The sequence below is a fragment of the Palaemon carinicauda genome, chromosome 39 (assembly GCF_036898095.1).
Source record: "Palaemon carinicauda isolate YSFRI2023 chromosome 39, ASM3689809v2, whole genome shotgun sequence".
NCBI lineage: Eukaryota > Metazoa > Arthropoda > Malacostraca > Decapoda > Palaemonidae > Palaemon > Palaemon carinicauda.
In genome coordinates this window covers 14,663,048-14,688,870 of record NC_090763.1, presented here as the reverse complement: position 1 = coordinate 14,688,870, position 25,823 = coordinate 14,663,048, and the positions used below count along the sequence as shown (strand labels likewise).

Here is a 25,823-nt window from a genome sequence, read left to right as displayed (position 1 = left end):
AATGAGCTATTTTTCCTTGTTGTAGCTCTTGGGCTTAGAGCATCCTGCTTTTCCTTCTAGTGTTGCAGCTTAGCTAATGATGATGATAATAATAATAATAATAATAATAATAATAATAATAATAATAATAATAATAATAATAATAATAATAATAATAATAATAATAATAATAATAATAAAGCTTACCTTCTCAGATTGTTTGAAAAATTTAAGGGTGTTAGACATTAGTGTTTTTAGGTCTGTTATAAGGTCACTCGAATGAAATTTGTCAACCATGGGAGAATCCATGTATTGTATAATTATGAATTATCCCATGGTTAACAAATTTCAGCCTGGTGACCTTATAACAGACATAATAATAATAATAATAATAATAATAATAATAATAATAATAATAATAATAACTATTATTATTATTATTATTATTATTATTATTATGTAGGCGTTGAATAATCAATGAAAAAATCGTACAGCAAAAACATAACTGAAGGAACAAACATACCTAGCCTTTAATACTAGATCGTATCAAATTACACTATAATTCATCATCACATTTATACAGATTTGCATTATAATGATTACATGACACGTCCATATAAAATTGCTAAATTTATCTTATTTTGTCGCACCCAACAGATATGCCAGCAAGGCAGGTTTAGATTTATTCATTTTTCCTGGTGCGGGAACAGGACAACCAGGAATTTTGCCACGGCAGCATCATTCAGCATAGCTCATATCATCTTCGGTCTTCTCGCGTGTAGATAACATTTTGAGTTTACTTAAACAAAAGGAGGATTTTGTTTTATACTTTTGAACAATATAACTAAGTTTATTTTACCTTTAAACAACTTCAGTAAGGTACCGTCCTACAGGTTTTCCAAAGAAGACACCATTACATTGGACTGTTGACAAAACAAACTTCACGCAACGTAGTACGGCCCCGGCTTCAGTCGAATACCAGGTGATTATAAAATAATATTTACATTAAATATTCCGTCGTGGTATAAAAATATTTTAAATATTATATACGCTAATTAATATATTTAGTTTACTTTGTTCCTAGTTACTAATTATAACTTGCGGTAAATTATTTTACATATTTATCTACGGAATCGGACACGACCGCAGCTGTTAGTGTACAGTCGGCTAGTCTAGGAGGATCGTCCTGTACCGTTAATATATGTGCTGATGTGATGCGTATCTGATGCTTTTACGTAAGCAGTGAACTTTGATAGTATCTCGTTGATTCATTACGGAGGAACTTCGAATTCAAGGTCGGTTTGGATTATTATTAATACCGAATAGGTGTAATCATTCCTTTTAAGTAATTCCTGGCTTGAAGTATCTCTCATGCTAGGCAAATTGTAAGTTTAAGGTCATCTTATTTTTTTTTATAAAAATGTCCACAGAACTGTAACTGGTAAATTTATAGAAAAACACGGGACAACAAGGGGTAAATGTAGTTCGTAGGGACAAGACAATATCTTTCTTATTACTAGCCTAATCGTTTTTCTTTATGTGGAAGATGTTCTTTACTATGATCCGATATACCATAATAAGTTATTTTAATCATTTTAAATAATAGAAATAGGAATGAATGGCGAGCGATTGTGACGCAGTTCCGGTAGGCCCTGCTGCTTCCTCTGGTGCCTTAGATGACCGCGGGGGTAGCAGCAGTAGGGGACTCAGCAGTATGAAGCTTCATCTGTGGTGGAAATGTGGGAGGTTGGGCTGTGGCACCCTAGCAGTACCAGCTGAACTCGGCTGAGTCCCTGGTTAGGCTGGAGGAACATAGAGAGTAGAGGTCCCCTTTTTTTGTTTTGTTCTTGTTGATGTCGGCTACCCCCCAAAATTGGGGGAAGTGCCTTTGGTATATGGATATGGACCTTTACCATGGCAATATTTTCCAAGTTCAGCCCAGTCCAAACGCAAGTCACGGGTAGGTCCTGCTTAGTTTCCAAACTTTCCCGATAGATAGTGCCCGTGTCGTCCCAGGCTAAGAATAGTTTGTTTTTACAATTCAATGCTGTCCCATTGTTGGATCTTAAACAAGGCAGGAACAAGAAATGACAGTCAGCGTTGTTTCGTATCTTCATTGCAACTGATGCTGCTGCATCATGCACAGCGGAAGGAAATACAGATAGCCTGTGACGTAGACAATGACGTCACTTATGTGGGCGGAGCTTAGGCGCTGCAAGCAGCCTCATCTTACACCCATCAATATATATTTATCCCCTCCGTTAAGTTTGCAGTTAGTTGAGGCACATCCTTTATAGTGACATTTGATACTGCTATGATAATTATCATGAATTGTTAGGTAGGGGAAAGGTCGTTATAATGCGTCGTTCGCTGAAGCCACGGCCAAGTTACTCGATCATAAAATTTCCCCCAAGCATTGCTTCCTGGCTCACTATAATAACACCCGTTGGGCGGCGCTCCGTTCGCTTATCAGCTGGTGGCGCAAGCTTGAAAGTTTATTGATATTCGGACTTGTTTTAGCTAATCGCAACAATATACATTCTTAAACCCTTGTTAAGATTGTAGTTCATTGGGACATGGCCTGAAATTATGCCAAACACTATTTTGTTATATATACAACCAAAGGTTAGGTTAGCCAACATCTAGTTAAGATGTTTCGGTAGATAAAGCCAGTGTCAAATAAACCACCCGAACTAATCCTTCGTTTCCGTGCACTTGTAGGCCTACTTTTGTTGGCCACGTGATTTCAAAATTTTTAAATCCCCCCCAACCCGAGATTGACCTGCACGACATAACAATTCACCCATTCCAACGCTAAATGCCGTAATGTACAGACGTGTTCCATATAGTTCCTCTTTGAGCGATGGTGTTGAGTTTATTACTCATATAGATCAGCTTGATGCTTTGAAGACCACAAGGTTTTTAGATCTACGGGACTTTACTCGAGTTACCCCGTATTTTTTTCATTTTTTTATTTCGAAAAGGGCTGTTAGGTGATTTTAGGGGTCCCTGTGAAGGCGCAAGAACCCGAGGATTTAGACTTCAGCAACTACAAATATTAAGGTAATCCTGAGTAACTTTTTTTATTATTACAATTTGGTTAAGATATAATTTAAAGTGCTGCCCATACCTTTTTTTTGTGTAGGAGAGAGACTTACGAAGGGGATCCGGGGTCTTGCCCCTGGCTAGGGGTTGTGATCTGGGAACTACTCGGTTCGGTTAGGTTGGATTTGTGGGGTTTGTATGATGGCGACAGTGTTGGGGGGGGGGGTCGCAGGGGGGCCTTAGGCCCCTCCCCCCCCTGTTAGGTTATTAGGAAGGTAAGAACACAGCTTGTAAGTCAGGTTAGGGGGAAAGTTTGGGTTAGTTGTTGTCCATTTTTCTTGCAAGTTTGCGACATTCATGTGCCGAGGGGTCCTAGTATGTAGATTGTTGGGACAAGCATTTACAAATTTAGTGAATTCATTATTTCATTCTGTTAAACTTCCCATGAAAAACTCGATAGGTGATGGTCTTTACTCTATTTTCTGGCAATCACAACCCTGTCCTAGTATGGAGTTTGTTGGGACAAGCATTTACAAAACTAGTGAATTTAATACGATTTCATTCTGTGATCATTCCCTTGAATACAAAACTAGTGAATTTAATACGATTTCATTCTGTGATCATTCCCTTGAATAAGAGTCGATTTCGGACATTTTTTAACTCGATTTTCTGGCGGTCCAGGGCCTGTCCCAACACACTACAAAGGCTCCAACAACAATTCTAAAAGTTGAAAAAAAAAATCTTTTTATGAATAGAACTTACCTGGCAGTTATACATAGCTAATAATCTCTCTATTTCGGCAGAATTTTTCTAAACGTGGCAACCGCCTTGTGGTGGTTGGGTGGTAACACCCGTTAAAGGGTGGTAGGAGGAATCATTCCCGTTTTCTGTTCTTCAGTTCATCTCTGCCGGCCGGATCGACAACACATTGGTCCGTCATTAAGAGTTTTTCTTCGCTTTCCCTGTATCGGTGTACCAGTCTGCTATTTGGTGAAGTACTCTGATTTGGGGTTTTGGCAATCGTGTTTTTGTTATTTCTTTGCTTTTTTGCTGTTTTCATTATGAGTGAAAAAAGTCATTACCGTGTCTGTGCGAATGAGGAATGTAAGGTGAGACTACCGAAAATGGCGGTAGACCATCACACCGTGTGTTTGAATTGTAGGGGTTTTGTTTGTGCCCTTAATAATAGGTGCGGGGAATGTAAAGTTTTGGATGAAAAGGATTGGTTGATTATGAAGCGCTATGTGCGTAAACTAGAGCTCGATAGAGTTAGGAGAGCTTCTAGGTCTAAGTCTAAGTCTGTTAGTGGTAAGGAAGACGAACTTAGTGTAGATTTATCTTTTGAACCTATAATTGATTCCTCTTTGGAAGTTGATCCTTCCCTTGAGTTAGTAACTCCTGCGCCTCCTACAGGATCCGTATCTGCGGATGACCCTCGGTACGCTAGCCTGGCTGCCGAGTTGAAGGCCATTAAAGAACAACTGGAGGCCTTTAAAGGTAAGGATAGTGAAAGTGCTTGTGTTAGTGCAGTGGAGGACATCCAAGCCCTATAAACCTCCAGCACCCCAGCAGCCACGTCCTACCAAGACCACAAAACCGACAACGGCAGCGAAGATAGTGGTGTCTAAGCCCTTTCCTGTCCTTCAGGGGAGGGAAGAATCCTAGAGGGAGCAGCCGAGGCCGCAAACGCTAGGATTGGCAGTACTCCTGCATGTCCACCAGTGGGGGAATGCCTACAAAGTTGCGCAGACAGGTGGCAGCAACTCGGGGTCGATTCCTGGACGATTTCCATAATCAGTCAGGGATATCGCGTCCCGTTCACAATATCTCTACCTCCCCTGACAACGAATCCAGTGTCATTGAGCTCCCTTGCCATAGGATCAGCACGGGGGCAGGCCCTTAGGGCAGAAGTCTAGACCATGTTGAAGAAGGGCGCTTTCCAAGAGGTCCTCGACGGGTCTCCAGGCTTCTTCAGTCGACTCTTTCTTGTAAAGAAGGCGTCTGGAGGCTGGAGACCAGTCATCGACCTCTCGGCTCTGAACAAGTTTGTCAAACAAACTCCGTTCAGCATGGAGACCGCAGACACGGTCAGACTTGCAGTGAGACCGCAAGACTTCATGTGTACACTGGATCTGAAGGACGCGTACTTCCAGATTCCAGTCCATCCGTCTTCAAGGAAGTACTTAAGATTCAGCCTAGACAACAAGGTGTACCAGTTCAAGGTACTGTGTTTCGGTCTCCACAGCACCACAGGTTTTCACCAAAGTGTTCACCCTAATATCGTCGTGGGCACGCAGGATCGGCATCGGTCTCCTCCGTTATCTGGACAACTGGCTGATCCTAGCAAACTCGGAGTCATCCCTTCTTCAACACCGAGACAAACTTCTGGGACTTTGCCAGGATCTGGGGATCTTGATAAATCTCGAGAAGTCCTCTCTGCTTCCCACTCAAAGACTGGTATACCTAGGCATAATTATAGATACCAATCTCCACAAAGCCTTCCCATCAGACGACAGGATAGCAAGGCTGAGGAGGGTCGCAAGCCCTTTCCTCAGACGAGAAGAGCTTCCAGCCCAATCGTGGTTACGTCTCCTCGGTCACCTCTCATCTTTGGCTCGTCTAGTTCCCAACGGTCGCCTCAGGATGAGATCCCTCCAGTGGCGACTCAAGTCCCGGTGGAATCAAGGTTACGATTCCCCGGACGTCATGATCCCTATGGGACCTACGGAACGGACGGACCTCCAGTGGTGGGTGACAGACGAGAACCTACGAAGAGGAGTGGATCTTCTCGTCCTCCCCCCAGATTTGATGCTGTTTTCGGACGCCTCAAAGAAAGGGTGGGGGGCCCACGTTCTACACCACAAGACCTCAGGCTTGTGGTTAGAATCAGAAAAGTGCCTGCATATAAATCTTTTAGAGATGAAGGCCGTTTTCTTGGCCCTTCAACGGTTCCAACAATACCTGGCGGGTCACTCTGTGGTGGTGATGAGTGACAACACCACAGTAGTGGCTTACATCAACAAGCAAGGAGGTACCTTTTCGAAGCAGCTATCCCATCTTGCAGTAGAGATACTGAGATGGACTGAAGTCCACTCAATTCCACTATCAGCACGTTTCATTCCAGGCACGAGGAATGTGCTCGCCGACAATCTGAGCAGAGCGTCTCAGATAGTGAGTACCGAGTGGTCTTTGGATCATCTAGTAGCCAAAAAATTCCTGACTTTGTGGGGTTCCCCGACTGTGGATCTGTTCGCGACAGCACTGAACTTCAAGCTTCCACTGTACTGCTCCCCAGTCCCGGATCCTAAGGCGCTCTGGCAAGATGCCTTCCAACAACAGTGGGACAACATCGACGTGTACGCCTTTCCCCCGTTCTGTCTGATGAGGAAGGTGCTCAAGAAGACCAGAATATCGGCCAATCTTTCAATGACCCTCATAGCTCCGCTATGGCATCACGTGGAATGGTTTCCGAACCTTCTGCAGCTCCTAACGGAACTTCCGAGAGAACTCCCTCCACGACATGATCTACTCAGACAACCACATGCCAACATCTTCCACAAAGCCGTAGCTTCGCTACAACTTCACGCCTGTAGACTATCCAGCATCTCCTCGCTGAGAGAGGATTTTCGCAACAAGTTGCGATTAGGATGTCTGGACATCTGCGAAAATCATCCACATCTGTCTACCAGGCAAAGTAGAAAGTCTTCTGTGGTTGGTGTCGTGGAAGGGGTATTTCTCCACTCGGTGCCACTATTCCAGCAATAGCGGAGTTCCGCGTGTATTTGCGGGAAGAAATGCCCCTTTCAGTCTCGGCGGTGAAAGGCTATCGCTCAGCCTTAAGTCTAGCCTTCAGGCTCAAAGGAATGGACATTTCTTCCTCGCTGGAACTTTCCCTACTCATACGAAGTTATGAACTTACCTGCCCTCAGTCGGAAGTGAGACCTCCTCCATGGAACGTGGTTCGAGTTCTCAGGTCTCTTAAGAGACCTCCCTATGAACCATTACGCCAGGCTTCAGATCGCCACCTAACTTGGAAGACGGTGTTCCTACTAGCTTTGGCTTCGGCCAAGCGAGTCACTGAACTTCATGGTCTCTCATATGACATCGCCCATTCAAGGGGATGGGGGGAGGTAACGTTCAAATTCGTCCCTGAGTTTATTGCTAAGACTCAAGATCCGGTGGTGCCGGACCCTCGGTTCGACTTCTTCCAGATTTCGAGTCTTCGTTCTGTAACAGATGACCCAGACCATCTACTGTGCCCTGTAAGGAGTCTGAGGCTATATCTCAAAAGAACGGCTGCAGTCCATCCCCAGGTGCAAGCATTGTTTGTTAGCACTGGGAGGAATAAGAAGAGGGTCACTAAGAACACCATCTCAGCATGGATTCGTAGGGTGATCCATCTGTCCTTGAATTCAGACCCTCCATCACGTCGCCCTAGAGCACATGATGTCAGGGGCGCAGCTACGTCCCTGGCCTTCAAGAAGAATTTCTCAGTGACGCAGGTTCTTCAAGCTGGGGTGTGGAAGCGTCAGACAACCTTCACAGCCCACTACCTGCAAGACGTGACCCACAGGAGGCTCGATGCGTTTTCTATCGGCCCTGTGGTGGCTGCACAACAGCTGGTTTAAAACCTCAGGCTCCTTAGTGGACAAGTAGCAGAAGGTTGAGGGCATTGTTACCCGGTCTTAGTCTGCATAAATGAAAAGGTTTGTCTAGCCCTTATTCTTTTCTTCATCTTCCCCTCTCTTGGGGAAAGCAGCATCCTGGGTTCTCTGCACAGCTGACCTCAAACCACTGCAGGTAAACCATGTTTCCTTGTGTTCCTAGTATTAAGATAATACTGTCACGTCCCCATACCCTGACGAGGTGGTATTGGTAGAATCCTAGCCTAAAGTTTTCATCTAAAGGACTACAGGTCAACTTCCTAGGACGAGTCACACTTTATTATACCTTCACACACAGCTTGCGTAGCAAGGTTCTAGCGAGGTGCAGGGACTCCTTATTGCTGAGTGCGAACACACTCAAATAATGAGTCCCGGCCGGGCAAGGCCAAAAGCCAGTACTGGCAGGGACTTTCCACTCTTCCTGATGGGTGAGTCACCCCTATTAAATAGCGTGGTTTGTATGTCAGTTACGAAACAAATGACAAATTCGTAAATACTTAGTATTTTTCCTAACTATACAAATCTTAGCTATTTAATCAAACTTGCCTGCCAGCCCTATCTCCCTTGAAGTCCTACCTCCAAGTAAAGTGAGCTCAAGCACAGGTGTGTGTGAGGGGGTGTTAGCAAGCTACCCTCCCCTACCCCCGCTAACTAGCGATGGGGTAGTAAACCCTCGTTAAAATTCTAATGGCTCGTCATTTCAGCTACGCCGAAAGTAATACCCCTATTAAATAGCTAAGGTTTGTATAGTTAGGAAAAATACAAATTATCTACGAATTTGTCATATTTGTCATACGACAGCTACAAACAACCCCCTAAAAAAGTCTGCTTTCTAATTAAAGCTAAGATATTTTGAAGGTTGGGGTAAAAAATCTATGGAAAATCAAACTGTATGTAGCAGCCAATTAATATTTAGAAAAAAATAATTAGGGAATTATACCCCCAAGAAAAGAACCATCACAATTTTCTACTCATACTGAAATACATGTTGATACAAAAACTCCATATTTTGCTGCTTTAATGACTTGAAATTAATTCTACATATATGTCATAAACAAAATGTTATAGAATTAATAAGAATGGTTAAGTATATTATTATATGAATTAGGGTAGGGTGGGATATTCTTTGATAATGTAACATATGAAATGTGAGAACTAAGGAAACAGACTGCAATACTTATTAAGGTTAATCTCAAGGAAAATTTGTCATTTTTATAAAGCATAATGACATTTTTTTGTCCAATGGTTTCTGTATTTAAGTTTTCAGTTCTATCAAAATTAAGTAGAATAAAAGTTGTTCAGCTTGACCTAAAGCCTACAAATGTGGTATTACCTTATTCATTACAATTATTTTTCAATATTAATCTTACCCGATGATCATGTAGCTGTCAACTCTGTTGCCCGACAGAAATCTACGGTCGGGATACGCCAGCGATCGCTATACAGGTGGGGGTGTACACAACAGCGCCATCTGTGAGCAGGTACTCAAGTACTTCTTGTCAACAAGAACTCAATTTTTCCTCTGTCGTGCCTCCGGCTAGACCTACTTGGATACGCTGTTGATTCTGGAGTTATTGTTCACAATTTGGTGATGTATTTGCTCTAGTGTTTAGCCTTCGCTATTCAGGAAGCTTTATCATTAGCTTAGCAAGCTTTTGGAATTAATTTGATTTAATTATGGTGACGAAGAGAGTATGGACTCTCTTTCACTTTTAAATGGCCGACCCTTCCCTTAGACGGAAGTGTTGGTGTCGAAGAGAGTATAGACTCTCTTTCATTTTTTATTTTATATCTCTCCGCCATTTATAGGCCTCTTCGATTAACTTTCCTTTTATTATAAACTTATAAAAATTATTTTTTTATGTTTGTTTATATGCGACCTTTCCTAATAGTAGGCGGTCCTTACTTGGAACCGAAGTTAATTAACATTGAGCTCGTCATATCTTTTTTCCTGTTAAGAATTTATGCTATTTTAATTTTAATGTTTTTGAAAGAATTTCTTTGATAAGTCTCGTACTGTTTTCAAAGTTGAACTAACGTTTTGTTTAGTCTCCGCAGTTGTTGACGTTCAGAACGTTCAACTTGCGCTCTATCGTTACGATAGAGAGAGAGTATTTCACGGTTTCACGTTGCAGTAAGAGTAAACCGATTCTAGCGTTTCGTTCATTCTTTCTTAGCTTAAATGGTTTTAATTCTATAAAGGAACTTTTTATTTGGGAAACCTTTCAGTTTTTTTCCTTTAACAAATAATATGTTTTAACGATATATATAATTGGGCTCATCTCTCAGGTTCTAAGTCAAGAGAGAGAGAGAGAGAGATAGAGACGGAGGGAGAGAGAGGAGGATAAACGTTTCGTTCAAGCGGGTAACGTTGTTCTCGTTTTTTTTGCTCTTCTCCCTAGTCGATATAGGGGAAGAAGGTAAAACGTTTCTAGAGTTTTATTCTTGTTCCCAGGCTTTATGCGGTGAGAGATTTTAAACGTAGTTTATTTGATCTAGTGTTTAGTCTCTTTTCCAGCCACTGAATTCTTTATCTTTCATTATGTTTTTCTGTTACATTGTAATACTGTTTTCGCAATTACTACCTTTTAATGAAGGATAGGATTGCGTGTTTCAGGTACAAACCACTTAAAGTTTCGAGTTCAGTGAAATAAGTGCAAACAGAAAATCAAAAGTGATAAAGTGATATGCGCAAAGTGTTACAGTGTTGCGTTCGAGGGTTCGTCTGTTCGTGCCAGTTGTTCACCTAGTCCGATACCTCTTACAAGCTCCCAAGCCCAGGGGAGAAGTAATGTCGAAGGACTTATGGGTTCCTCAGGCCTTGATCGACGAACAGACGTTTCCCTCTGTGGTTTCGGGTGTATCTACACACGTTGCCGACGTGATCACCCCACCCACACAAAGACGAGAGAGCCCATTTATTCCTCGTCTGCGGAAGAGGTTTCTCGCAGAAACCATGGACCAAATCTTGCAGCTTTTAAGTGCAAGTCGGTCCCTTCCGCGCAAGTCCAACGGCCTAGGTGTAGCCACTGGGTCAGTTCGGACTCGCTGCAGTACGACAACTGCACACCTCCTAAGAGAGGCTAGGTGGTACCGCAACAGGCAGTAACTCCGTCTGTTGCCGCACCAGCTGTTTTAGACCCTCAGTCACAACGGACAGTAGCTCCGTTTGTTGTTGTCTTTCATAGACCCTAGTGGTCCATGCTGCAGACTATACAGTCTCAGCTTGCTCTTTCATGCAGGAGTATCATGCTGGAAGGTTGACAATGCAGCCTGTTAACCTACAACCCGCCGAGGTTGTGCGCTCAGCAGATACTGCGGCTGCCTGCTCCCACCCTCCACCTGTGAGAGCTCCACCACCGATGCGCAGTCCACCCTGCCAGACGCATGTTCTTGCTGCACCATCTGCTAACATGCGTGAGCTACCGCATCAGCAGTGGGAAGGTTTTGTAGAGCTGCCGGGTTCCAGCACTATGCGGCTTTCTCCGCAGCCCATGCAGCATGCTCTGCATACCTTACAGCATGCTCTGCATACCTTACAGCATGCTCTGCATACCTTACAGCATGCTCTGCATTCCTTACAGCATGCTCTGCATACCTTACAGCATGCTCTGCATACCATACCGCATGCTCCTCAACCCACCGCAGCCCCTCCCACGCACCAGCACTCTGCTTTTGTTGTTGCCAGCTCCCACACTCCGACTGCGGAGAAGGTTGACGATGCACCCGTGGGCCTACACCTCCCACGGTTGTGCGCCCGGCATGGCTTCCTGCTCTCACACTCTTGTTGTGAGAGCTCCTCCACCCATGCACAGTCAACCCTGCCAGATGTATGATGACTCCCACACACAGAGCACTCCGTTGCCGTGCGGGAGCTACCACAAGCTGCCGTGTTTTGACACGGTGTGTCAGCCTCCGCAACACACTGTGGTTACCGCCACTCGCCAGCAGCAAACTAGTCAGGCAGGAGTTGAGGCTTCCCCACACAACTTTGGTTGTTGCCAACTCACAAACTGTCATGCAGTTACATGACGTTGCCTTCTGGTCTGCTACTTATACACCAGTGCTGTATGTCCTCACGCTCCTGTTGTGGTTGACAGTTCAGTTTTTGACAGTTCACAGACTGTCAAGCAGTTTCATAAGTTGCCTTCTGGTCTGCTGCTTTTGCACCAGTGAAACCCTTACTGAGAGAACTTAGCTTTTCTCGGATATGGTTCCTGTAGATGAGAAAGTGCTGTTCTCCCTCCTTCTGATATTCCCTTGAGGACTCTGTCATTTGGAGAGGAGCCTTAAGATGCTTAGCCTCCTATGGACTTTTATTTAAGCATAACATGCTTCCAGGGAGGGTAAATGGTTCCGCTTCAGTCGCTAACCCCGTCTGTTGCCACACCTGCTCCCATAGACCTTGAGCTTTGTTGCAAGACATGCAGTCCAAGCTTAGTCCTTGATAGAGGATTTTTTTACGGAGTCAGTGTGTCACTGGGAAGACGTTCAACAACCAGCAGAGGTGACTTGTTGTGACGCAGTGCGGCAACCTCAGCAACCCGATAAGGAGTTGTCTGTACTACCCAGACAGTCTAGACAGTTTCGGGTTGTCGCTGTACTTCCTCGCTTCCCCATGGTTGACAGTTCACAGACTGTGCAGCAGTACCATGATCTTGTGTCCGGCTCCGTCAGACGACTGGCTTTTAAGAGCTCCCACAAGTCGTCGCTGTCTGGAGAATCTCAGATGGACTATGGATCTGACCAAGGAACTGGGCCTCCTGGTCAATTTAGAGAAGTCCCAGCTCGTCCCATCCCAGACCATTGTCTACCTGGGTATGGAGATTCAGAGTCGAGCTTTTCGGGCTTTTCCGTCGGCCCCAAGGATCAACCAAGCCCTAGAATGCATCCAGAGCATGCTGAGAAGGAACCGATGCTCAGTCAGGCAGTGGATGAGTCTAACAGGGACACTTTCATCGCTGGCCCTGTTCATCGAGTTAGGGAGACTCCACCTCCGCCCCCTTCAGTATCATCTAGCTGCTCACTGGATAAAGGACATGACGCTAGAGACGGTCTCAGTTCCTGTTTCCGAAGAGATGAGGTCTACTCTAACGTGGTGGAAGAACAGCTTTCTTCTCAAGGAAGGTCTACCTTTGGCTGTTCAGAACCCCGACCGCCGTCTCTTCTCGGACGCATCAGACACGGGCTGGGGTGCGACATTGGACGGACAGGAATGCTCGGGAACATGGAATCAGGAGCAAAGGACACTTCACATCAATTGCAAGGAGTTGTTGGCGGTTCATCTGGCCTTGATAAACTTCAAGTCCCTCCAGCTAAACAAGGTGGTGGAGGTGAACTCCGACAACACCACAGCCTTGGCTTACATCTCCAAGCAGGGAGGGACTCATTCGAGGAAGTTGTTCGAGATCGCAAGGGACCTCCTCATCTGGTCAAAAGATCGAAAGCTCACGCTGGTAACGAGGTTCATTCAGGGCGATATGAATGTCATGGCAGATCGCCTCAGCCGGAAGGGTCAGGTCATCCCCACAGAGTGGACCCTTCACAAGAATGTTTGCAGCAGACTTTGGGCCCTGTGGGGTCAGCCAACCATAGATCTGTTCGCTACCTCGATGACCTAGAGGCTCCCGTTGTATTGTTCTCCGATTCCAGACCCAGCAGCAGTTCACGTGGATGCTTTTCTGCTGGATTGGTCCCATCTCGACCTGTATGCATTCCCGCCGTTCAAGATTGTCAACAGGGTACTTCAGAAGTTCGCCTCTCACAAAGGGACACGGCTGACGTTGGTTGCTCCCCTCTGGCCCGCGAGAGAAGGGTTCACAGAGGTACTGCAATGGCTGGTCGACATTCCCAGGACTCTTCCTCTAAGAGTGGACCTTCTACGTCAACCTCACGTAAAGAAGGTACACCCAAACCTCCACGCTCTTCGTCTGACTGCCTTCAGACTATCGAAAGACTCTCAAGAGCTAGAGGCTTTTCGAAGGAGGCAGCCAGAGCGATTGCCAGAGCAAGGAGGACATCCACTCTCAGAGTCTATCAGTCTAAATGGGAAGTCTTCCGAAGCTGGTGCAAGGCCAATGCAGTTTCCTCAACCAGTACCACTGTAACCCAGATTGCTGACTTCCTGTTACATCTAAGGAACGTAAGATCCCTTTCAGCTCCTACGATCAAGGGTTACAGAAGTATGTTGGCAGCGGTTTTCCGCCACAGAGGCTTGGATCTTTCCACCAACAAAGATCTACAGGACCTCCTTAGGTCTTTTGAGACCTCAAAGGAACGTCGGTTGTCCACTCCAGGCTGGAATCTAGACGTGGTCCTAAGGTTCCTTATGTCATCAAGATTTGAACCTCTCCAATCAGCCTCTTTTAAGGACCTCACATTAAAAACTCTTTTCCTCGTGTGCTTGGCAACAGCTAAAAGAGTAAGTGAGATCCATGCCTTCAGCAGGAACATAGTTTTCACATCTGAAACGGCTACATGTTCCTTGCAGCTCGGTTTTTTGCTAAAAACGAGCTTCCTTCACGTCCTTGGCCTAAGTCGTTCGAGATCCCAAGCCTGTCCAACTTGGTGGGGAACGAACTGGAGAGAGTACTTTGCCCAGTTAGAGCTCTTAGGTACTATCTAAAAAGGTCAAAACCTTTACGAGGACAATCAGAAGCCTTATGGTGTGCTATCAAGAAGCCTTCTCTTCCAATGTCTAAGAACTCAGTTTCTTACTACATCAGGCTTCTGATTAGGGAAGCACATTCTCATCTGAAGGAAGAAGACCTTGCTTTGCTGAAGGTAAGGACACATGAAGTGAGAGCTGTGGCTACTTCAGTGGCCTTCAAACAGAACCGTTCTCTGCAGAGTGTTATGGATGCAACCTATTGGAGAAGCAAGTCAGTGTTCGCATCATTCAATCTCAAAGATGTCCAGTCTCTTTACGAGAACTGCTACACCCTGGGACCATTCGTAGCATCGAGTGCAGTAGTAGGTGAGGGCTCAGCCACTACATTCCCATAATCCCATAACCTTTTTAACCTTTCTCTTGAATACTTTTTATGGGTTGTACGGTCGGCTAAGAAGCCTTCCGCATCCTTGTTGATTTGGCGGGTGGTCAATTCTTTCTTGAGAAGCGCCGAGGTTAGAGGTTGTGATGAGGTCCTTTAGTATGGGTTGCAGCCTTTTATACTTCAGCACCTAAGAGTCGTTCAGCATCCTAAGAGGACTGCTACGCTCAGTAAGGAAGACGTACTTAATAAAGGCAGAGTTATGGTTCAAGTCGTCTTCCTTACCAGGTACTTATTTATTTTATGTTATTTTTGAATAACTAATAAAATGAAATACGGGATACTTAGCTTCTTTGTTAACATGTATGCTGGTCTCCACCCACCACCCTGGGTGTGAATCAGCTACATGATCATCGGGTAAGATTAATATTGAAAAATGTTATTTTCATTAGTAAAATAAATTTTTGAATATACTTACCCGATGATCATGAATTTAAGGACCCGCCCTTCCTCCCCATAGAGAACCAGTGGACCGAGGAGAAAATTGAGTTCTTGTTGACAAGAAGTACTTGAGTACCTGCTCACAGATGGCGCTGTTGTGTACACCCCCACCTGTATAGCGATCGCTGGCGTATCCCGACCGTAGATTTCTGTCGGGCAACAGAGTTGACAGCTACATGATCATCGGGTAAGTATATTCAAAAATTTATTTTACTAATGAAAATAACATTTTAACCTACAGTACTGTTTCTATAAAATTTCCAGCTCTCTCTCTCTCTCTCTCTCTCTCTCTCTCTCTCTCTCTCTCTCTCTCTCTCTCTCTCTCTCCAGTTGCAGGCATTTTCAAATGCTGTCATAGTATTTTCAGTCCTCCTAGGCCAGTATCCAGAAAATTTTTTTCCCGATCTGGAATATGCTTCGATCAAAGAGATTCGGGATGAAAGTGAGCTGTAAACAGCCTCAGCTATTGAAAGACTGGTTGCTGATTGGACGACGAAAGGAAAGGAGAGGCTTTAGCTCCCGAGCAGACGTCCCCTCGAGCGTGCCTGTTGACGTTTCCCTGGACGTTCGCCCTCACCATAGGAAAGGTGAGGTAAAAGTGGTTTCATCATCTTTGGATGACGCAGTACCCAACCGGGGCTGGCGTCATGCTTCAAGACCTCTTAAGAGGAAGATGGACAAAGTCGATCAGCGTCCTATCGTGTAACTGCAAGCTCCTGGTTGTAGCCATTGGAGCAGTCCGGAGCGTTTTCCTTCTTCCGAAGAGAGCCCTCCTGCCAAACGTCCTTTAAGGACGTCGGATACTGTCAAGAAACGTCCAGCTCTTCCAGTTACTGGTCAGTTATCTGAACTGGGCATGACCTCGGTTCAGGCTCCTCCTCCGCCGTCAGACTGGTTATCGCCCTCTGGACGCTCTGAGCGTTCTTTAAGCGGCGTGGATAGCGAACTCGTGATAGATGTGACGTCTCCTGTATCACAACGAGTTTACCCGAATTTTAATAATATGCTACAAGCGATGCAACAGAAACTCTCTTCGTTCATGCAAAGTTATCAATCTACGGACAATAAACGAGTAGCATACCTGGATCCTCAACGTCAGAAAGCTTCTCTTCTGGACGCCAAGCGGCGTAGGGCTATTAGTCGAGAGGTTCTTGACGACGAACGGCTTTACATCTCCCCCGTTAAACATCGTGAGTCTGTTCCACTTGACTCCGAACGTCAAGTAACCAAACGTGACGCCAGGCGTCAAGTAGCCAGACGTGGCACTGAGCGTCAAACGGCCAGATGTGACGTCGAGCATCAAATGGCCAGATGTGACGTCGAGCGTCCAACTAAACGTGATCTCGAGCGTCCAGCAAGACGTGATCTCGAGCGTCCAGCAAGACGTGACGTCGAGCGCCCAGCTAGACGTGATGACACTAGTCGAATCGAATGTCGAGATCAAGGACGCCTTAGTTCCGATCGCTTTGATCGCGAGCGTTTTACCGAGCGTCAAGTGTTAGAACAACACGGCGACAGAAGCGATGATCTGGGGTCTCTTGATGCCAGAAGTCAGGACTTTAATGAGATGTATCCTGATAAGCACAACGTCGCTTCTTCCGTTAGAGCTTTGTCAGAGGAAGACATTGACGATCACCTTTCCCCTGTTGAATTATTTGAGGAATTATCAGAAGGAGAAGATCCTAAGTCTTTTCGTCCTTCAGTAGATCTTAAGAAACTCATGAAATTTTTAATGATGAGTTTCCAGATTATTTTGTGCCCGTTGCTCCACGTTCGCCACCCTCAGAATTCACGCTTGGGAAGGCGTCGAAGAAGTCTTTTTACCAAGATGGTTCTGTCACGGTCATCAAAGAGAGCTCTAAGGATGATGGGAGACTGGATGGAGTCTAAGAAGGACCAAGGAAAGGCAGCTTTCGCTTTTCCTCCGACTAGACTGGCCTTGATCTAGTACCTGGTAAGAGACGGGAGAAGTTCTCGGCTTGGGAGTTCCTGCCTCTGCCCAAGGAGATTTTTCAAGTCTAGTAGACGCTTCCCGTCGGTCGGCCATGAGGAGGACCAAGATTCTCTGGTCTACTTTGGAATTAGATCATTTTCTCAAAGGCGTATTCAAGCCTTCGAGGTATTCAATTTCCTCGACTGGACTCTGGGAGCCTTGGGGAAGAAGGTTTCTGCCCTTAAGGATGGTGACACTGCTAGTCTCATCCACATCATGTCCTGTATGGATAAAGCTTTACGAGACGGATCTAATGAGTTGGCAGCGCTTTTCTCAGCGGGGATCCTTAAGAAAAGAGCTCAGATGTGTTCGTTTCTGCCTATTGGGGTTACACCCTTTCAGAAATCAGAATTGCTATATGCACCTGTCTCCCTCTCTTTTTCCACAAGAATTGATTAGAGAGATTTTATCCGCATTAACCCAAAAGGCCACCTAATATTTGGTTTCAAAGACGGCAAGAAAGGTTCTACCAACTTCCTTCGCTACCCTCAAACCAAAGGAAGAAACGCCATTCCCTAAGTTTTCTCAGCCCTTTCAAGGGAAGACTTCCAGCAGGGGTAACTACAGACCCGAGGGAAGGAGAGCAAAGAGGAGAGGATTCGCAACAGGGCGAAGCAGAGTCTGACTGCTTTCGCCTTCAGGCAGTAGGACCCAGACTACACAACTTCTGGCAAGCTTGGGAGAAGAGGGGAGCAGACCTTTGGTCAGTACAACTTCTGAAGGAGGGTTACAAAATCCCATTTATAGGGAAACCTCCTTTAGTTTTAGCTTCAATAGATCTCGCTCCCAGATACAGAGTGGAGTCAAAGAGGCAGGCTTTACAACTCCAAATGTCTCTCTTGTTGGAGAAGGGGGCCATAGAGAGGGTGCGGGACTTGCGGTCACCAGGTTTCTACAACCGCTTGTTCCTGGTTCCCAAGAACTCGGGGGGGATGGCGTCCAGTGTTGGACGTAAGCGCACTCAACGCGTTTGTCCAGAAGACAAAGTTCTCCATAGAGACATCAAAGTCAGTCCTTGCAGCAGTAAGAAAGGGCGATTGGATGGTCTCATTAGACCTCCAGGACGCTTTCTTTCACATCCCCATTCATCCGAGCTTCAAGCATTATCTGAGGTTTGTTTTCAAGGAGGAAGTGTTTCAGTTTCGAGCCCTGTGTTTCGGTCTTAGCACCGCCCCTCAAATATTCACGAAACTAATGCTAAATGTAGCAAGAATACTGCACTCAAGAGGCATCAGAGCCTCCCTGTATCTGGACGATTGGCTTCTCAGAGCTCATTCCTCCGATCACTGCCTGAAGGATCTTCAAATAACTCTGAGACTAACAGAAGAATTGGGTCTGCTTGTCAACAGAGACAATTCTCTACTGAAACCATCACAAAAGATACTTTATTTGGGGATGGTGATTCAGAGTCAAGTTTTTCGGGCTTTTCCGTCTCCCTTAAGGACGGAGCAAGCCATCTTGAAACTTCAATCTTTTCTAAAGAAACAGAAGTGGATGAGTCTGTTGGGAACCCTCTCCTCGTTGGAACAGTTTGTTTCCCTGGGAAGGCTGAATCTTCGTCCTCTCCAATTACACCTCAATCAGCATTGGAACAAGGAGAAAGATCTAGGGATGATTTGCATTCCCATTACGGAATCCATAAGAAGTTACCTTCAGTGGTGGAATGATCCAGACAGGCTTCAAGAAGGTCACCCCTTAGAACAGAGGAACCCAGACCTTGTGTTGTGCTCCGACGCCTCGGACTCGGGGTGGGGAGCAACACTGGGCAAGTTGGAAGTTTCGGGGCTGTGGACAGAGGATCAGAAGAGCTTCCACATCAACCAAAAGGAACTGTTAGCAGTCCTACTGGCCCTCAAAAGCTTCGAAGGGTCAGTTTTGAACAAAGTGGTGCAGGTCAATGCCGACAACACCACAGCATTGGCTTACATTGCCAAGCAAGGCGGAACCCACTCGATGTCCCTTTACGAAACTGCGAGGAATCTTCTTATCTGGGCAAATCAAAATAATGTAATCATTGTAACAAGGTTCATTCCGGGGGAGAAGAATGTGATGACAGACAGCCTCAGCAGGAGAGGTCAAGTTCTGTCCACGGAATGGACACTCCATCAAGAAGTCTGCAAGAAACTGTGGCAACTTTGGGGTCGTCCTTGTATAGACCTATTTGTGACCTCGAAGACAAAGAGGCTAGTAACTTACTGCTCCCCAGTGCCAGATCCCGAAGCAGTTCGCATAGATGCTTTCCTGTAGGACTGGTCCAATCTGGACGTGTATGCTTTTCCACCGTTCAAGATTCTTTACAGAGTGATACAAAAGTTTGTGTCACACGAAGGAACCAGAATGACTCTAGTGGCCCCCTTTTGGCCCTCAAGAGAATGGTTCACAGAGGTACTGGAATGGATGGTGGACACTCCAAGAAGCCTTCCATTAAGAGTAGATTTACTCAGACAACCCCACTTGGAAAGGTACCATCCAAGTCTCCAAGCTCTTCATCTAACTGCCTTCAGACTATCGAAAAACTCACAAGAGCTAGAGGTTTTTCGAAGGAGGCAGCTAGGGCTATTGCGAGAGCAAGGACTTCTACCATCAAGGTTTATCAATCCAAGTGGGGGGCTTTTAGAGAATGGTGCAGAGTCAACTCTGTTTCCTCGTCCAGTACCTCTATAACTCAGATTGCTGACTTCCTGTTATACCTTCGACGGAAACGCAATTTTTCTTCCTCTACCATCAAGGGATACAGGAGTATGTTAGCGACTGTATTCAGGCACAGAAACTTGGACCTTTCGAATGATAAAGACCTACAGGAACTTCTCAAATTGTTTGAAACATCAAAGCAATGGCACCAGGATTCACCAGGTTGGAATCTGGATATAGTCCTGAAGTTCCTTATGAGTGACAGGTTTGACCCTTGCATTCAACTTCATTTAAGGACCTCACGATGAAGACTCTATTTTTGGTTAGTCTGGCGACAGCTAAAAGAGTCGGTGAAATTCATGCGTTTAGTAAAAACGTTGGCTTTCGAGATAACAAAGCTTTCTGCTGATTGCAGTTAGGCTTTCTCGCCAAGAATGAACGCCCTTCTCAACCTTGGCCCAAGGCTATTGAGATTCCGAGTCTTTCGGATGTGGTTGGCGAGGAGTTGGAGAGAGTCCTGTGACCAGTAAGAGTCCTGAAGTTTTACCTAAACAGAACGAAAGAGTTGCGAGGCAAGTCGGAAGCTCTTTGGTGCTCGGTCAAAAAGCCTTCGTTACAGATGTCAAAGAATGCCTTTTCATTCTTCATCAGGCTCTTGATAAGAGAGGCTCAAGCACATTGCCGTGAGGTAGACCTCAAGCTGTTAAAATTCAAGACGCATGAAGTTAGAGCTGTAGCAACTTCGGTGACCTTCAAGCAAAATAGATCATTGCAGAGCATTATGGACACAACCTTTTGGAGGAGTAAATCTGTGTTCGCTTCACACTATTTGAAACGTGTCCAGACTCTTTATGAGGACTGCTACACTCTGGGACCATTCGTAGCAGCAAGTGCAGTAGTGGGGGAAGGACCCACCACTACATTCCCATAATCCTAATACCCTTTTCTTCTCTTGGAACTTTTGTATTTTTATGGTTGTTTGTGGAGATTGCGACAGTGTTCCACAATCACTGATTTTAGTCAGGTGGTCAATTTCTTCCTTGAGAGCACCCGGAACAAAGGTATTGGAGGAGGTCCTGTCACATAGAGGTATTTACACCAGTTTGACAGCTCCTAGAGGTCTTCAGCTCCCTGGGAGGATCGCTGGATCTCAAAAGGAAAGCGGACATAATGAGGCAGAGAATCATTGAAGTCAGCTTCCTTATCAGGTACGAACCCTTAAGCTTGTTTTATTAACTCTTAAGTAAAATTCCAACAATGTTGGCTATCTCTGACCCTCCACCAAAGGTGTCAATCAGCTATATATATAACTACCGGGTAAGTCAGATGTTTAAAAATTATATTTTCATTATAAAATAAATTTTTGAACATACATACCCAGTAGTTATATATAATTTAATTCCCTCCCTCCTCCCCTCTAGAGACTATGGGCATGGAAGATCTGAGGAATCATGGAATGGTTCCAGGTACCTTGCTAGAGGGTGCACAGGTGGTACACCTGGCTACCCAATCGGCGATTGGCGCGAGTTTAGAAATTTCTGCCGTGACGTAAGCTATACCGTATATATAATTACCGGGTATGTTCAAAAATTTATTTTATAATGAAAATATAATTTTTCAAACTTTAAACCTTACCCCTTATACCGAATCTATGCTATAGGTAATCCCTCAGCTATCGCAGGTGTTATATACAACCCACCCCACCCCCAGAGATTGGTGTAAAATCACAAACTAGATACGGTACTCTACAATACTACATTATATATTTTATTTCTTTTTATATTATTTTCATAATTTTATATTTATAAATTGAAGCTTTTATACACACTCCCCCAGTCTTATAAACCCTTTCTACACTTTTAAATACATTCTAACGAAACCTTACATTTACTGCAGACACATCCTTAGGTATTAAAGATGATATTAAAATCAGGACACTCACCAGTGAAGACACATACTAAAATTTGATTGGTGATGATCATGACCGTGATCAGCAGAGCATTAACTAACTATGTAGATGATGACAATGATGAGATAAATGTGCTGTACAGCAAAGAAGTGCATTAATGTTACTCTGAGAGCACCGCTTCAGTGAGTATTTTGTCATTGTCATCCAGTGTAGTAACCCCTATTTCAGCTGAAGGAGCACCCATGCATTTTTTGTTGGTGAGGAACGTGGTGATTAGCAGTTTCTGGTTCATGTACTCATTTGTCACTAGAGGCAGCTCCTCTATATAGGGACACACATAAGGTTGTACCTCCTTTGAAATTTCTCTAACCACCCCTTGCTGGTATTGAATTCTGTTGGATTAGTGGGAGATCATCCTGGTTCTGGGTCGTCGTCACTGCCATCTGTAAACTTGCTGTAGAATTGCCTGGCATGCTCACATATGATGTTGGAATCTAGTGCAATGTTTTTCTTCCTTAAGTCACTTATCCAAAGGGCTAATGCTGAATCCATCCTTACAATAGCCTTATTGCAAGAAGGTACAACCTTTCCTCTTATCTTGTTAAGTGACATTATATCATCCTTATATTCTTTTTGGCCATTTTGATATTGCGAATGGTAGATTCACTGATGCCTTAATAGCAGCCTACGTCCGCATAGCTTCTCCCATCCTTTAGCATGTCAAGAAGTTTAATCTTTTCCACTATACTAAACATCATAATCTGACAGGTGTGTTCACTGCCAGAAGCCTTAGAAGGTGTAGGATGTTTGGCAGGTATCATAGGGTTTCAAAGTATTTCACAATTACATTAAAATGCCAAAAATCCCAAAAAACAAATAAAGATGCAGAGCGATGTTGCATATGTGTGCATAAAAGCAAATTGGAAAATACGGTGTGCTGAGTGCTGCAGGTGGCTTGAGAGGGATCCTGCGGTCATACACAAAATGAGCGGCCAGAATACCGAAAAGCATGTTCTGAGTGGTCGTGTCTGATCTACCAGCCAATTGTGTGCCATGCACAAAATCATCTTGGCTAAGTAGGCTAGGCCACTTTCCAATGCTTGCCAAGTTTCGTTTTCTATGAAGTTGTAAGATTTTTTGTACAATACCACCTACAGTACACTATGCATTTGCTTTTAATATACAGTATCTTATTTAATGTGTTGTACTCTATAAATTAATCTAATAATTTATTGTATTCAATTTTTGGCCTGAAAATGACAACAAAAAATGTAAAATCTTAGAAAATATAATACTGTACTGAACATATTAGCCCACAGAAACCCGCACTATAGATTTACATATAATAAATAAAATTCACCAATATAATGAGTGCACGATAAGTGAACCTCTAATTGATGAGGAATTACTGTACTGACTTTGCTGTCCATAATAGGATTCTTACGTAACTAAGAATTTCTTAATTTCACAAACCTTATCAAGAGTATGTTTCTATTCAGACATCAAGAAGAGCACTTTTAAATTTGCATTTACACACTATGTTTTGTCATTGGTGTAATTTTTTATATATATATATATATATCATCAATCCCAGATTTATCCCACGATTTATAGCAGATGACACTCAGAGGTCCGGGCCACATTTTGTATGTTCTAAATCAATTAACGAAATCCTATTTATATAGAGTTTTTTCACTGGATTCCACTTCTTCAAGTTCATTATTATATAATGTACCTCAATTTATTTCTTTCACTAGTTATAATCTTTACTACTAACTTTTCTGGAGATCTAAAAATATTTTGTCTAAAATATATGATAAAAATTAGGCCATTAATTCAGTAGCAAAAAACACCACTATCTATTAAATGTCGGAGATGGAAGATTTGCGGTTGAATTTTGTAATATTGCGGTCTTGACAAGTCCTGAAAAGAAAATATTCTTATTCAGTGAATGCAGTCACTTGATTGCAACTTGGAAGCAATTACTTTTGACTCTAGGGTATAGTACACCTTAAATATAAATCTTAGCAATTAAAATGTTAATTTTTAATTCTAATAAATAACATCCAAAGTTGGAGTTAACTTTAATGTACAAGATATTAATTTAACCAAAGCTTATTGCTTAGGTTGTTATGTTCATTTTTTTTTTTAGTATATAAACACTTATGCAAGACCATAATTTAAAAGGTCAGTTTAAGTAACTTAGTAGCTAAACAGTTTTTAGTATCACTATTGTATTCTTAAACTATATAATTACTTAAATACTTTAGGGAGATATCTATCTGTAAACTACCTCCAATAATTATTTACTTTTCTATTCCACAGAAACGTGCTAGCTCTATCCGTCTTCAGTTACTGGATATGTTTCAACACATAAATTTACTAGATGTTCCAATATCAAATATGTTGTTTTGAGGAATAGTGGGAGTCTAGTTCATCAGTCAAAAAAGACAACATAAGTTACTCCTCCCTTAAATTTGACATAATTATCCAATAAGATCTAGTCATGGCTCCTATTGTTGTTAATCAAACTGATAATTCTGACAAAAGTGAAGAGAATGAAACAGTTGATCAAATGTGGTTTGATCATATAAAGGAAGAGGAGGAGGCCTTTTGTTATACATGTAATTCTACAGCTGTGGGAAAAGATTTGGCCCATCATCTTTTTCTTGGGCAACTTAATTGTATCCACTGTACAGTGAAAATCGCTACTTGTGATTATCTTCAGGAAGTCTATTATTCCAGTACACATAAATGTAAACAAAACGAATCTGGTAAACATGAATTTTTAAAGTGGCAAACATCTAGTACAGAATACCTTTCATATTTTTTGCGAAGAGAACTTGTAATTGAGAGATTTTGTCGAAATTTAAAAGGGTCTCCCACGGTAGAAGAAGTACTTGGGATGGTTAGGGACTACGTGTGTAAATTAAGTGCAATTGAAAATCACGATCCATGGAAGAATGAACTACAGGAATGCTGGAAATATCTGGAGAGGAAAAACTTAGGCAAACAGTCATGTCATTCTAATAAAGACTCTCAAAACTCTAATTGTTTAGAATCAGAGGAGGAAGTATCTGACAATTCAAATCTTTTAGAGGAAATTAGATTATCTGCACCAAATGAAGCTTTAAACGTGAGTGACAATTCTGCAGACAGTTCACATGAGGAAAGTGTATCTTCTTCAGGAGAATCCCAAAGTAAAAATAACAGTGAGGAAGATAGAAGGGATTTGTTCAAATATCGAATTCAGCACGTATCGAAAGATTCCCATTTACCCAAATCAGTGACCATCTCCCATCAGTCATCTTCTGAAATACCTTCAACAAATAAAGAAACCACAGAGACAGCTCAGGTTGATGAAAATGCGGGAGAAATATTGTCCGACGAACAACTGGAACAAGACGAGCCTGACGACGAACTTTTATCTGCATTTACAATAGGGGGATTGGACCAGACCATTGAGTATGTTACTATTCAAGATGCATGCAGAGGAAAAGCAGATGCTGGTGTAAATGAATCGCTGATCTCTGAAAACCGAGAGACTATTGAAATATCCAGTGGGAAAAGAAAGAAGGTAAACGAAAGCTTTGGTGGTCCTAGAAAAAGAAAGTGTCGCAAATATGATACGCAGAATAATGATTTTCAGCTTCCAGAAGGAGTGATAAAAAATGATAATTATTTGGTTATTCATTTCCCTGTAGAAAGTTGTCCAGAAGAGTGTCCAAACTGCTACTGTGAATTCACTCCATCAATGTTAACCGTTAATTGTTCTACATTTGTTTCAACCATCATTTGTGAGGAATGTAACCTTACGGTTTATGTTTTCCCAGAGTAGCTTAAGCAATACCGCGTTTATTACATTTTAATGTTTTACTTGTAATTTTAGCTCAGCTATTATGGTCTTTGTAAGACTTGATTAATTATTAATCTTTTGGCATTCTTTTAGCTTAGTTTATGTTCTCCAAGAGTATCTTAAGCACTACAGTGTGTAAATTTAAAGGTTTTGGTTGTAATTTTAGTCCGCTTATTATGGTCTTTGTAAGACTGAATGTAAGACTGAATTATTAATCATTATAGACATTTTAATATGAAAAATATCCCCTATC

General features: G+C 43.4%; 3 protein-coding genes across 6 annotated transcripts in view; 1 reads left to right on the top strand and 2 right to left on the bottom strand.

Annotated features, from left to right (window-relative positions):
• The window catches only part of LOC137631020 (uncharacterized), a 326,574-nt gene that overhangs the window by 77,531 nt on the left and 223,220 nt on the right, over positions 1-25,823 (bottom strand). The window lies entirely within an intron of this gene.
• LOC137631017 (uncharacterized) lies at positions 861-25,823 on the top strand. 3 transcript variants are annotated; one of them, XM_068362567.1, is made up of 2 exons: positions 861-961; positions 24,040-25,823. In XM_068362567.1, exon 2 carries the CDS (start codon positions 24,221-24,223, stop codon positions 25,550-25,552), a length of 1,332 nt encoding a protein of 443 aa, XP_068218668.1. In that variant the 5' UTR covers positions 861-961; positions 24,040-24,220; the 3' UTR covers positions 25,553-25,823. The 3 variants fall into 3 exon arrangements, with proteins under 3 accessions (XP_068218668.1, XP_068218665.1, XP_068218666.1); XM_068362564.1 differs by lacking the exon at positions 861-961 and adding an exon at positions 1,137-1,274; XM_068362565.1 differs by lacking the exon at positions 861-961 and adding an exon at positions 1,185-1,364.
• The window catches only part of LOC137631019 (testis-expressed protein 9-like), a 93,346-nt gene continuing 88,906 nt past the window's right edge, over positions 21,384-25,823 (bottom strand). The window contains exon 8 of the mRNA XM_068362568.1: positions 21,384-23,637. The gene's annotated coding sequence lies outside the window, so the exon portion shown is untranslated. The remainder of the gene's footprint in view (positions 23,638-25,823) is intronic.

Excerpts from the sequence above, each read along its gene's own strand:
- LOC137631017 (XM_068362567.1), top strand. The coding sequence starts at position 24,221 with ATGGCTCCTATTGTTGTTAATCAAACTGATAATTCTGACAAAAGTGAA.